At 39.9% G+C, this 12,974-nt stretch overlaps 1 protein-coding gene across 1 annotated transcript; it reads left to right on the plus strand.

Annotated features, from left to right (window-relative positions):
- The first annotated feature begins 203 nt into the window (after positions 1-203).
- LOC127079759 (uncharacterized) lies at positions 204-3,311 on the plus strand. Its single transcript, XM_051020132.1, has 2 exons — positions 204-959; positions 1,053-3,311. The coding sequence occupies exons 1-2, from the start codon at positions 204-206 to the stop codon at positions 3,309-3,311; spliced, it is 3,015 nt and encodes a 1,004-aa protein (XP_050876089.1).
- The last annotated feature ends 9,663 nt before the right edge of the window (positions 3,312-12,974 follow it).

Raw genomic sequence — 12,974 nt, forward strand, 5'->3', positions numbered from 1 at the left:
AGAGGTCTTTACCTTCAACCTTGCCTCCATATAGGCTACCTTACGACTTCATCCCTCGAGCGAAAGTAGTGCATGACATGAGGCAATCTGTCCAACAAGCCGTGCCATTGTCGGTTTACACCGATGCACACCCAGTCGTCCACACCGTTGCTCCACCAGCTGCCTATGCTAGGCATGTTCCGCATTTTGAAGATTAACATCACATGTATCAGACCGCCGACTCAACCGTTAGTGGTGATGAAGTGAGATTTAAAGATTTCAGAGAAGTGAAGGAGAACATGCAACTCCTTGAGAAGAAGTTCCGAGCATTGGAAGGAGACCACGCCTTTAGTTCTGCTACCAAAGAAATGTGCCTTGTATCTGGGTTGGTAATTTTGACTAAGTTCAAAACTCCGGATTTTGACAAATACAAGGGGCATACTTGCCCAAAGAGCCATCTCATCATGTATTACCGTAAAATGGCTGCTCACGTGGAAGACGACAAGCTAGTGGTCCACTGTTTCCAAGATAGCTTGAGTGGGGCTCCTTCCAAGTGGTATTTAAGTTTGGATCAAAGTAGGATCAGATGCTTCCAAGACCTATCAGACACGTTCATCAAACACTACAAATACAACATGGACATGGCGCCCGATAGAAGACAACTGCAAAGCATGTTCCAGCATGACAAAGAATCCTTTAAGGAATATGCTCAGAGATTAAGGGAAATGGTTTCTCAAGTTGAACCACCTCTCTCCGAAAAGGAACTTGCTGAACTATTCATCGACACTGTCCAACCCCAATTCTATGAGAAGATGATTGGAAGTGCTTCATTGGGATTCTCCGAGCTTGTTGCTATAGGAGCTCATGTTAAGTACGCCTTAAGAAATGGTAAACTTGTAGCTGTGGCCGGAACTTCAAGTGCCAATCCGAAGAAGTTCTCTGGAGGGTTTCCAAAAAAGAAAGAAGGTGAAACTAATGATGTGTCTATTGGCCAAGGAAGATCCCCTTCAAGAAGAAGACAACAACAATATTCACAATAGCAGTATGTTTAACAACCTTTTCCCTATCAACAGCCTATATATCCCGTCCAGTACGCCCCACAACCGTACGTAGCTGCTGTGACGCCCGCATTTAATCAACAACTTGCTCAGGATTATCAACCACCTCCGGTTTATCACCCAACTCCAGTTTATCAACCAACTCCAGCTCAACAACGTGCTCCTGCTCCCCTGGTTTATCAGCAAGCACCGGCAGCTCCTGCCTATCAACAACCGAGAGCTCAAGCTCCGAGGCAAAATGCTCAAAATCAAAATAAGAGACAGGGGGATAGGGCAACCTTCAATCCAATTTCAATGTCGTATACTGAGCTTTATCCCTCTCTGTTTCAAAAAGGTTCGGTGGTTCCTATACCTATGGGACCTCCACCTGATTGTCTGCCTCCATGGTATAACCCTAATGCACATTGTCCTTTTCATGAGGGTGCCCCCGGGCATGACCTAGAGGGTTGCTATGCTTTGAAGCATAGGGTTCATGAGCTTATTGATAGAAAGATTCTATCTTTTAGGGATATGGGACCAAACGTGAAGAATAATCCCATTCCTCCCCATGGAGACCCTACCGTGAATGCGATTGAAGATGCCTCTGATGGTGTTATGGTTGAGAAGGTTGATGATGTTAAGACTCCTTTGGCAGCATTCCATGCCCGATTGGTGGAAGCGGGCCTGATTGATATTTGTCATGACAACTGTGAAGAGTGTGCCACACACCCAAGGGGGTGCCAGATGGTACGAGACAATATTCAAGACTTGATGAACAAAGGAGGGCTTCAAATCTCCAGTGTTGTAAAGAATGAAGATGTGTCAGTAATTGAACCTTGTTTCAATTTACCTGAATCGGTTGAAATCCCTTACTATAGTAGAAGAGTGGTGCCTGCGAATAGTCATCCGTCACCTGTTGAGATCTGTATGCTTACATCGTTTCCATATGAAAGCACCAAGGTTATGCCTTGGAAATATGAGATTACCGTTGTGGACAAGGTCGTTAAAGGAAGTGAAGACGGTGAAGTGACAGAAACTGCGAATGAGGATGTCACCAATATTGCAGGAATGAGCAGAATGACTCGTAGTGGTCGGATTTATACGCCTGAATTCAATGTGAATCCTCAAGTGGCGGCCAAGGAATCTACAGTGGTAGCTCCCACTAAAGAACCCGAAGTGGTCCCTGTTGAATTCTTGAAGTTGATCAAGATAAGTGATTACAAAGTTATGGATCAGCTGCATCAGACACCATCTAAGATTTCTATTTTGTCTCTGCTATTGAACTCCCAAGCCCATAGGGAGGCTTTGCTGAAGGTGCTTGCCCAAGCTCATATAACACAAAGCATAACATTAGACCAGTTTGATGGGGTGGTCGCAAACATCACAACTTGCAATACTTTAAGCTTCAGTGGAGAGGAATTACCTGAAGATGGACAAAACCACAATCGTGCTCTCCATATCTCAGTAAAGTGCAAAGATGATGCTTTGGCAAGAGTCTTGGTGGATATCAGATCTTCTTTAAATGTGATGCCAAAGAGAACACTCGCCAAGTTATCTTATCAAGGACCAGCTATGAAGCCCAGTGCCTTGATAATGAAAGCTTTTGATGGTTCCAGGAGAACCGTAATTGGAGAGGTGGAATTGCCCATATTTATTGGCCCTCATATATTCCCGATTCATTTCCAAGTCATGGATATTAATCCTGTGTATAACTGCTTATTGGGGCGTCCCTGGATTCATGCTGCAGGGGAAGTTACCTCCACTTTACATCAGAAACTGAAGTTTGTAATGGACAATCAACTGATCATCATTTCTGGAGAGGAAGACTTTGTGGTTAGTCACCTTTCATCCTTCAGGTATATCGAGGCTGATGAGGACGCTTTGGAAACTTCTTTCCAAGCTCTTGAAATAGCCAATGCCAATTTTGTGGAGATGAAGGACCTTGTTGGGAAAGCTTGTTCATCTTTCGCTTCTCTGAAAAGCGCAAAGTCTAGCATTGAAGGAGGAAACCCTGAAGGTTGGGGCCAGGTTATTGATGTTCGTGAAAAGCATGATCATTTCGGTCTGGGATATGTGCCTTCCGCCGCAAAAGAAGCATGGGTCCATGCAAAGGACAAAACCCGAAGCATCCAGGAAGTATTCCTCAGTATAAGATTTATCCATGAAGATCAGGTCAACGCAATTGAAGACAACACCGAAGATGAAGATGAGTCATGTTTGGTTTACCAAAGTGAGACAGCTTTGAACAATTGGAAGGCGGTTGAGATCCCTGAAATTTTTCCTTTGTCAAAGTAATAATTGTTGTTTTTCTTTTCAAATCCTTAGCTCTGCCCAAGGCTAATGGATCGTGTTGTAGGGCCCCTTCTCATTTTCAAATAATCATTATCAGTGAATGAAAGACATTTTATTAAATTCTTATTATTCATTTATTTTCTTTCTCTTAAGGAAATGACAACCTTTTCAAACAAACAACTTTTTTCATTTTGTGCATCTTTTATTTTTACTTTTCTAAAAAAAATCAATCATTCAAACATGCAGAATAAATGATAACCCCGTTGAATCCAATGACTCTACTCCCTCTCATAACTTTGACTCCCGTATCTACCAAGCGGGAGAAGATGGTGAAGAAGATCGTTACATCCCCGATGAATTGGCAAGGTTGCTCGAGCACGAGTCCAAAGCTCTTCAGCCACATAAAGAACTGGTGGAAACAATCAACCTTGTCACAAAGGAAGAGAAGAAAGAAGTCAAAGTCAACACCACACTTAAAGCAAGTTTCAAAGAGAGATTGATTAAGCTGCTACAAGAATATGTGGATGTATTTGAAGGTGAGAAAAACAAGAAAGGGGGGGTTTGAATTGTTTGAAAAATAAGCGCTTTTGCAAAATGAAATCACACAATGATTTTATACTGGTTCGCTTATAACACAAAGCTACTCCAGTCCACCCGGCCAAGGTGATTTCGCCTTCAACAAGGACTTAATCCACTAATCTTGAAAGATTACAAACAACCCCTAAGAGAGAAGAAAATCTCTTAGTCCTCTCAAGTCTACAGACTACAAAGAGTCACTTGAGGAAATCAAATAAAAATAGATACAAGATGTGTAATCTAGAGTGCTTCTAAGAAAGCAAATATTACAAACTTAAGAACAAATTTTTCACTTGATAAGCAAAAGCTTAGTGAAAATCTTTCAAGAACAAAGATGTTTTTCTTGAGCGTGATATAATTTCAGTATAGTTTTGGCTAGTGATTTCTTGCTTACTGAAAGTTGATTTCTTCTCTATTTATATAGGAGTTGAAGTAGTGTTGAAATAGAGTTGAAGTAGAGTTAAATCTGCTGGATAATGAGATGTAATTACGCCATTCCATAAATAGCTTCTGCAGGAGACTTTTTCTTTTAGAAGTGACTACTTACCACAAGTAGTATCTTCTCTCTTGGAAGTGGAGATTAACGTCTCTTTCTAATTGAGGAAATCCATTTGCAGAACTTTAACTTGGCTTAAACGTTACTTCATCATGATTAACAAATCTGATTAGAGTCTTCGTGTATCTGGAGAATCTTGCTTCTGATGTTATTTCTTGAGAGTTCAGATGGCGCAGATAACTTCCAGAGTTTACAGAAGGCATTTGTTCAGAATCAGAGCTTCTAGACTTTACTTTATGTTCAGATGCTTCTGATACTTTGCAGTTTTGTCCAGAGTCAGAGCTTCTTGAAACGAGATTCCACTTTAGATGCTTCTGATACTTGATAATTTGTATCTGATCTTGTTGTGCATCTGATGACATCATCAGATTTATTTCTTCTTTCTTTAGAACCCTGCACACTTAGAAACTTTTCGTTAGGGTGCCATTTTTGGTTTCATCCTTTGTTATCATCAAAATCATGGAATCTGTTGTAGAACAATTTTTGTTCTTACAATCTCCCCCTTTTTGATGATGACAAAACAAATAAAATTATCAGATGAAACATGAAAAACATTAGATCAGATAGACAAAAGCTCCCCCTGAGTTAGCGCTAGGGAGTTCAGAAGTTCTTACCAGAGCTTTCCAAGTAATTAGGTTTCTGAAAGTTTTCTGTAAATGCTTAAATTTTATGTTAGATAAAATTATTTAAACAATTGTTGCAGAGTGCTTTAAGGTTTTAGACATAATTTTCATCAAAGCTATTTAATAATTTCTCCCCCTTTTTGTCAGAATCAAAAAGGTAGATAAAAAAAAATAACAAGACAATAAAGAGAAAAACATTTCATTAATCAAAGAGGCACAGAGGCAAACAGCAGTCAAAACATCAGACTCAAAGAAGAATATCAGAGCTAAAAAGAAGACAGAAGCAAAATCATTAGGCAAGCAAATAAAATAAATCCTAAGTGCCTAAGGGTTTGGAGGTTGAGGAAGTCTCTGAAGCAACATGGCAAACATGTTCTGGATGTTTTCATTCAAAGCATCTTGCTTGTCCATCCTGGCCCGGAGCTCATTCTGATCTTGCTTGATCTCTTTCTGATCTTGCTTGATCTCTTTCAGAGTGTTAAGAATCAACGGGATCGCAGAAGAGGACTCCCCCTGAGTCAGAGCCTGCTGAGCTTCAGCTTCAGCAGCAGCTTGGGCTTCTGCATCCGCCTGAGCCTTGGCTTCAGCTTCCTGAATCCTTAGAAGTTCTGCTTCCTTTGCCAGTCGTTCTTCTTCTAACCTCTTTGCTCCTTCTTCAGCTTCTTTAGCCAATCTTTCCTCCTCTAATCTTCTGGCCTCAGCTTCTCTAGCCAGTCTCTCTTGGAGTCTTTCCTCAGAGTCTCTGATGTAGCCATTTCTGACTTGTTCAGAGATACTCTTCAGCCTATAAGACTCAGAGGTCATCCAACTAATGACTCTGTTCCAGTGTGTCCTAACAGATTTAGGATCATCACTAACTTCAGAGTTTTTAGCCAGAGACTTGATCTTCTGGACTGAAGCTTCTGCAACCTGAAAAATGGCCTCCTCAAGGGTAGGTATGGTAAGTTCAGGTTCAGGTTCAGGTGAATGAGGTGGAGAGTTTTGAGGGCTGAGATTTAGAGAGGGAGGTTCAGTTTGTTGAGGTTCAGATTCTGCTTGAAGTTCAGAATCAGGGGATGAAGCATAGAGTGGGTTTACATCTAAGGGTTCGGATTCTGGTTCTGGGACAGCGGGAAGGATTGGTGGGGTGATATAAGGATCAGATGGTCGAATTACAGATGGTTGGGTTTCAGAGGGTGTGGTGGTTGTTTGTTGTGGAAGAGAAGTTTGGAGGGTGGAGGTTACTTCAGATTGTGTTTGAGTTTGTGGGGCGTATTTTCTAGCATAAATTTCAGCTATTGTTGGGGATTTTGGGTCAGAAGGTTCTGTGGATGATGATGAAGAAACACTAAAGTATGGGGGTGTTTCTGGTTCAGAGGATGAGGAAGAGCTGTGGTGATATAGTTGATTAGGGTCAGAGGTTGTTGTGAAATTACGAGCAACTTTTAGAACAGGTGGAGGTTGAGAGGTTCTGATGGTTGAAGGAGGGATTTCAGAGGTTGTAAATAAGGGAGGTGTTGGGAGAGGAGTAGAAGAGGCCATCATAGGTATTACAGAAGTAACAGGAGGAATAGACTTACCAGAAGAAGAGATTTTCAGAGGAGCTGGAGCTTTGGTTCCAGAAGATTCTCCAAGTCTGGGTTTCTTTGCCTTTCTTGCTTCCTCAGCTATCTTCTTCTCAGAAAGACCTCTTTTGTATCTGACCAAATCTTCTTCTGAATCCAAAAGGTCTTCAATTCTGAAATCAGAAATATCAATACCTTCATCCAGCAGACGCTGAAGGTAGATAGCAATGGCATCTCTGGGTTCATTCTTGAAGAACCTTTCAAGGCCATGAGGCATCTTCCTCTGATCTTTTAGAGCTTCCCAGGACACATCCATAGTGGGCTTGACTCTAATCTCTTTGATGATTCCCATGCTCTTCAGGTTTTTGGCATTCAGAGGCCTTCCAGTTTCTATAGCCAGATCATCCATCAGCTTGGCCTTTTCCAGCTGGTCAACCAATCCATGCTCAATGAAGACATCAGAAAGCAGTCTTCCCAGAGGGATGTAAGATCTTGGCTTCAAGCTGTTTCTGGAGTCTTTGACAGAATCCCTTAGATATTTGAAAAGAAGAACAGGGAGATTGATCTTGATACCTTTCTGAATGCAATATAAAATGAGTTTCTGATCAGCATTAATATAATCAGAGGAGTTGGAGGCTGGGCGATGGTGAATGGTTCCCAGAATTATTTTCAGCCAAACTCGGAGGTTCTGATGAAGCTCCTTGTTCTTAGAGGGGTTTCCTTCAACATTAGGTTTGAAGATTGTTGGGTTGATAACCTCAGTGATGCGCTTAGACCTTGGAGGAATGTTGTAAATCCTTTTTCCTCCAGTAGTCTCCATGTTCAACAAGGAAGCAATTGATGCTTCAGTGATGACAATCTTCACTCCCAGAACAAAAGAAACAATGAACTGGTCATCTGCATCAGCATGTCTCCAAAATTCTTTGACAAGAAGAGGGTAAATGGGACCATAAAGCCTGTTGAAGTAGTTCTCCCAACCTTGCTTGTGAAGATCTTCAGTAAGATCAACACCGTTTCTTCTCAAATTCTCAAAATCTACCAGCGATTCACACAGTACATCCAAATTTTCAAAGGAGGTTGCAAGATGAATGTGGCGTTCACGTTCCAAAATGTGAGGTTCTTGATAAACAGGGGTTATGGTAACGCCTGTAACAGTGGGTGTTTGAGTGTTTGAGGTTTGGGGATTAGAAGCGGATTCCATTTGTTGGGAGAAGTTAAAAACTTCTTGCTCTTGAGCATTCATGAAGAAGATTGAAGAAGAAGATGAAGAACTTGCAGAGAACTTGCAGAGAAGGGTTTAGGGTTTTAGAGTGAGTGAGAGTGATAAGTGTGTGAAATGTGAGAAAAGTGTTTATATACCTAAGTAAAAACGCATGCAAAACGACACCTCAGAAAGCGTTAGACACAAAACTCAAAATGGCACGCTTGGGGGGAAAAATGATTACAGCTCATAAATGAATGTCTAATCCCACAGTTTGCACACTGCTCGAGGAAAACTCAAACGTCTGCCTTTTGAATTTCTTGACAGCTGTCTAGAAGTTCTAAAGTTTGACGCTTCAGAGTTCCACGTGTTGATGTATCTGATCTTCAGGAATACCAAGAGATTGGTTCTGAAGATTTCTAACTCAGATATCTTCTTTAACAATGTAGAAGTATCAGAGTCAGAGGCAGAATCATATTTGTTTTTATCAGAATCTTATTTTATATTTTTCAGAGCCATACTTCATTCAGGACAATTTTTAATGTTCAGATTTTCTAAGATGAAAAGAAATCTATCTTCAGCTAGAGGCTTAGTAAAGATATCTGCCCATTGATGTTCTGTATCAATGAACTTCAGCGTTACTATTCCTTTCTGAACATAGTCTCTAATAAAATGATGTTTAATTTCTATGTGTTTGGCTCTGGAATGTAAAATAGGATTCTTACTCAAACAAATAGCAGCAGTATTATCACAAAGGATAGGAATGTTACTCTCAAATATCTGAAGATCTTCTAGCTGATGCTTCATCCAGAGCATCTGAGTTGTGCACAGTGATGCTGAGATGTATTCTGCTTCTGCAGTTGATAGAGCGATAGTTGACTGTCTTTTGCTAGCCCAGGAGATTAGATTGTTTCCCAGAAGCTGGCAATTTCCAGATGTGCTTTTTCGTTCTATTCTATCTCCTGCATAATCTGCATCACAATAACCAGAAAGCCTATACTCTGATGTTTTCTCATACATCAGGCCCAGGTTAGGAGTTCCTTTCAGATACTTAAGAATTCTCTTAACAGCTGTTAAATGAGATTCTCTAGGATCTGATTGGAATCTGGCACAAAGACAGACGCTAAAGAGAATATCAGGACGAGTAGCAGTCAGATAGAGAAGAGAGCCTATCATACCTCGATAGAGCTTCTGACAAACCTTGTTGCTTACCTCTTCCTTTTCCAGAATGCAAGTTGGGTGCATAGGAGTTTTTGCAGAGTTGCATTCAGTCATGTCAAACTTCTTCAGAACATCTTTAATGTACTTGCTTTGATGAATGTACGTGACTTCTGGAGTTTGATTGATTTGAATTCCCAGAAAGAACTTTAGTTCTTGCATTAGACTCATTTCAAATTCTGCCTGCATTAACTTAGAAAATTCTTGGCAAACAGAGATATTAGCAGAACCAAAAATAATGTCATCAACATAAATCTGGCATATCACGAGATCATTTTTATGGTTTTTACAGAAGAGTGTAGAATCAACTTTCCCTCTGATAAAATTTTGTTCCAGAAGAAAATTGATTAGACGTTCATACCAAGCTCTGGGGGCTTGTTTTAGTCCATATAAAGATTTTTTAAGTTTGAAAACATGTTCTGGAAAGTTTGAATTTTCAAAACCTGGAGGTTGATTTACATACACTTCTTCTGAAATATAACCATTTAGAAATGCACTCTTGACATCCATTTGGTATAATTTGATAGAGTGATTAATAGCAAAAGATACAAGAAGACGAATAGATTCTAACCTTGCGACTGGAGCAAAAGTTTCATTATAATCAATACCTTCTTGTTGACTATAACCTTGAGCTACCAGTCGTGCTTTGTTTCTGACAACTTCTCCTTTCTCGTTCAGCTTGTTTCTGAAAACCCATCTGGTTCCAATGACATGAGTGCCTCTGGGTTTAGGAACGAGATCCCAGACATCATTCTTGGAGAATTGATCTAACTCTTCTTGCATAGCTGCCACCCAATCGTTATCTTGAAGAGCTTCATCACAGGACGTAGGCTCAATCAGAGACACTAGTCCCAGAGGAATATCTTCAGAAGTTCTGAAGGTAGATCTGGTTCTAACAGGTTCATCTTTGTTTCCCAAAATCAAATCTTCAGAAACGTTAATACGACTTTTAACTTTCCTTGGAATTTCTGGAGATTTAATTTCTTCAGAGTCTGGAGTGACAGTTGCTTCTGGAGTTTTCTCAGATTCTACCAGAGTGATCTCTAAATCTGCAAACTTTTCAACTAGCTTTGACTTTTCAGGGTCAAGCTTATCATCAAATCTAACATGAATTGATTCCTCCACAATTTTGGTTTCTGTGTTGTATACTCTATAGCCTTTAGAGCGTTCTGAGTATCCTAACATAATACCTTTCTGTGCTTTGGAATCAAACTTGTTCAGATGTTCTTTAGTATTTAGTATAAAACAAATGCATCCAAAAGGATGAAAATAAGAAATGTTGGGTTTTCTTCCCTTACACAGTTCATAGGGAGTCTTTTCCAGAATAGGTCTAATAGAGATTCTATTCTGAATGTAACACGCTGTATTTACAGCTTCTGCCCAAAAGTGCTTTGCTACATTTGTTTCATTGATCATGGTTCTGGCCATTTCTTGGAGTGTCCTATTCTTCCTCTCTACAACTCCATTTTGTTGTGGAGTTCTAGGGCAGGAGAAATCATGGGATATTCCATTAGAATCAAATAGTTCTTCAAAATCTTTATTTTCAAATTCTCCACCATGATCACTTCTGACTCTAACAATTTTAGAGTCAAATTCTTTTTGCACTTTAGAACAGAAACTGGTGAATACAGAGTGAGACTCACTCTTGTGCTTTAGGAATTTTACCCATGTCCAGCGGCTGTAATCATCAACGATTACTAGTCCATAGTTCTTTCCATTGACTGATGCTGTTTTCACAGGACCAAATAAGTCAATGTGAAGAAGCTCCAGAGGCTTAGAGGTAGAAACAACATTTTTCTTTTTAAAAGATGTTTTTGAAAACTTTCCTTTCTGACAAGCTTCACACAGAGCATCTGAAGAAAACTTCAGTTTAGGCAGGCCTCTGACTAACTCAAGTTTAGTTAGCTGAGAAAGTTTTCTCATGCTAATGTGGCCTAAGCGTCTATGCCATACCCATTGCTTTTTGTGAACTGACATTAAACATTTAACATTTTGATCTTTTAAATCAGAAAGATTTATTTTATAAATGTTGTTTTTCCTCTTGCCTGTGAAAAGGACAGAGCCATCGTTCTGACTAATGGCTTTACACGTTTTTTGATTAAAGATTACATCATAACCGTTATCACTTAATTGACTTATGGATAACAAGTTATGCATTAATCCTTCTACATAAAGAACATCAGATATAGAGGGAAGAGTACCATTACCAATAGTTCCGGAGCCTCTGATCCTTCCTTTCTGATCTCCTCCAAAGCCTACAAATCCAGCGTCTTTAAGTTCCAGGCTTTGGAACATAGACTTTCTTCCCGTCATATGTCGCGAGCATCCAGAGTCCAGGTACCATGATTGGTGTCTGAACTTTGCTGCATAGGATATCTGCAACATAGATGATCTTATCTTTCGGTACCCAGAATCTCTTGGGTCCTTTCAGATTAGTTTTCCCAGAGTTTCTTACAACTTTGGGTCTTCTAGCATTTTTAAATTTGTGTTCTTGTGTGTGTGTGTAGTGATATGAAAAAGGCGATTTAATTTGGTTACTGGTAGAGGTTTTATGTTCCTCAGAATCATACCCAATTCCTCTTTTATTATTCTGACTTACTCCATAAATCATGGATGCCATAATACTCCTATCTATCCCATTCTTCAGAAATTGTTGAAAGGCTTCTTCATATTTATAAATAATTTCATTTGAAGTTTGTGGTGCTTGAGACAACGTTTCTTCTAATTCTAAGCTTTTTGTTTTAGCTCCATCTCTTTCTATCGTTAGAGATCTGATAGTGTCATCTCGTGCTAGAATTGTTGTCTCAAGTCTACTACATACTTCAGATTTTGCTTTAAGAAGGCCTTTAATGTCTTTAACTTTTTGTTTTAATTTCTGAAGAGAGGTAAGAGTTTCTGATAAACATGATTCTAAGTCAGATCTAGAAAGTTCAGAAAATACCTCTTCAGATTCTTCATCTGAGCTGCTGGATGTGGTAGCCATAAGAGCTACGTTGGCCTGTTCATCAGAGTCAGATTCTGATGATTCGGATTCACTGTCGTCCCAGGTGGCCATTAATCCCTTCTTTGTTCTGAAGGTATTTTTCTTGAAGCTTTCTTTCTTAGAGTTATCTTTCTTCAGCTTGGGGCATTCATTTCTGTAATGACCTGTTTCTTTACATTCAAAGCAGGTAATATCTTTGTTAGGTTTACCTTTTGAAGTTGACTCTGATCGATCCCCTCTGGGTCTTGATCTTCTGAAGTTGTTGTTGTTCCTCCTTTTCCAGAGTTGCTTAACTCTTCTGGTTAGTAGGGACAGTTCTTCTTCATCATCAGAGTCTTCAGATTCAGAGTCATCAGTGTCTGCAGTTTCTGCTTGAAGGGCTTTGGTTCTGTCTGACTTCCGTCTTTCAGGTCTGGACTTCAGCGCCACTGACTTGTTCCTTTTCTGAGGCTCATCCTCCTCTAGTTCTATCTCATGGCTTCTGAGAGAACTAACAAGTTCTTCAAGGCTGATATTGTTCAGATCCTTTGATAACTTCAGAGCAGTAACCATTGGTCTCCATTTCTTTGGCAGACTTCTGACTATCTTCTTAACATGATCTGCAGTCGTGTATCCTTTGTCTAGCACTTTAAGACCTGCAATAAGAGTTTAGAATCTGGAAAACATAGCTTCTATAGCTTCGTCATCTTCCATCTTGAAGGCTTCATATTTCTGGATCAGCGCCAGAGCCTTCGTCTCCTTGACTTGGGAGTTTCCTTCATGGGTCATCCTCAGAGAGTCAAGTATATCTTTAGCCGTCTCTCTGTTGGTGATCTTTTCGTATTCGTTGTATGATATAGCATTTAGAAGTATTGTTCTGGCCTTGTGGTGATTCTTGAAAACACGTTTCTGATCTTCTGACATTTTGCTTCTGGGAACTTCAGCTCCATTTAAGGTTGGAGGTTTGTATCCATCTGTGACAATGT

Source organism: Lathyrus oleraceus, chromosome 5 (genome assembly GCF_024323335.1).
Source record: "Lathyrus oleraceus cultivar Zhongwan6 chromosome 5, CAAS_Psat_ZW6_1.0, whole genome shotgun sequence".
NCBI lineage: Eukaryota > Viridiplantae > Streptophyta > Magnoliopsida > Fabales > Fabaceae > Lathyrus > Lathyrus oleraceus.

What these genes read in the sequence shown, in the direction of transcription:
- LOC127079759 (XM_051020132.1), top strand. Translation starts at nt 204, where the DNA reads ATGTATCAGACCGCCGACTCAACCGTTAGTGGTGATGAAGTGAGATTT. An exon ending in AAGAAGGTGAAACTAATGAT is followed by an intron (nt 960 to 1,052) that starts GTGTCTATTGGC and finishes CCCTATCAACAG; the next exon opens with CCTATATATCCCGTCCAGTA.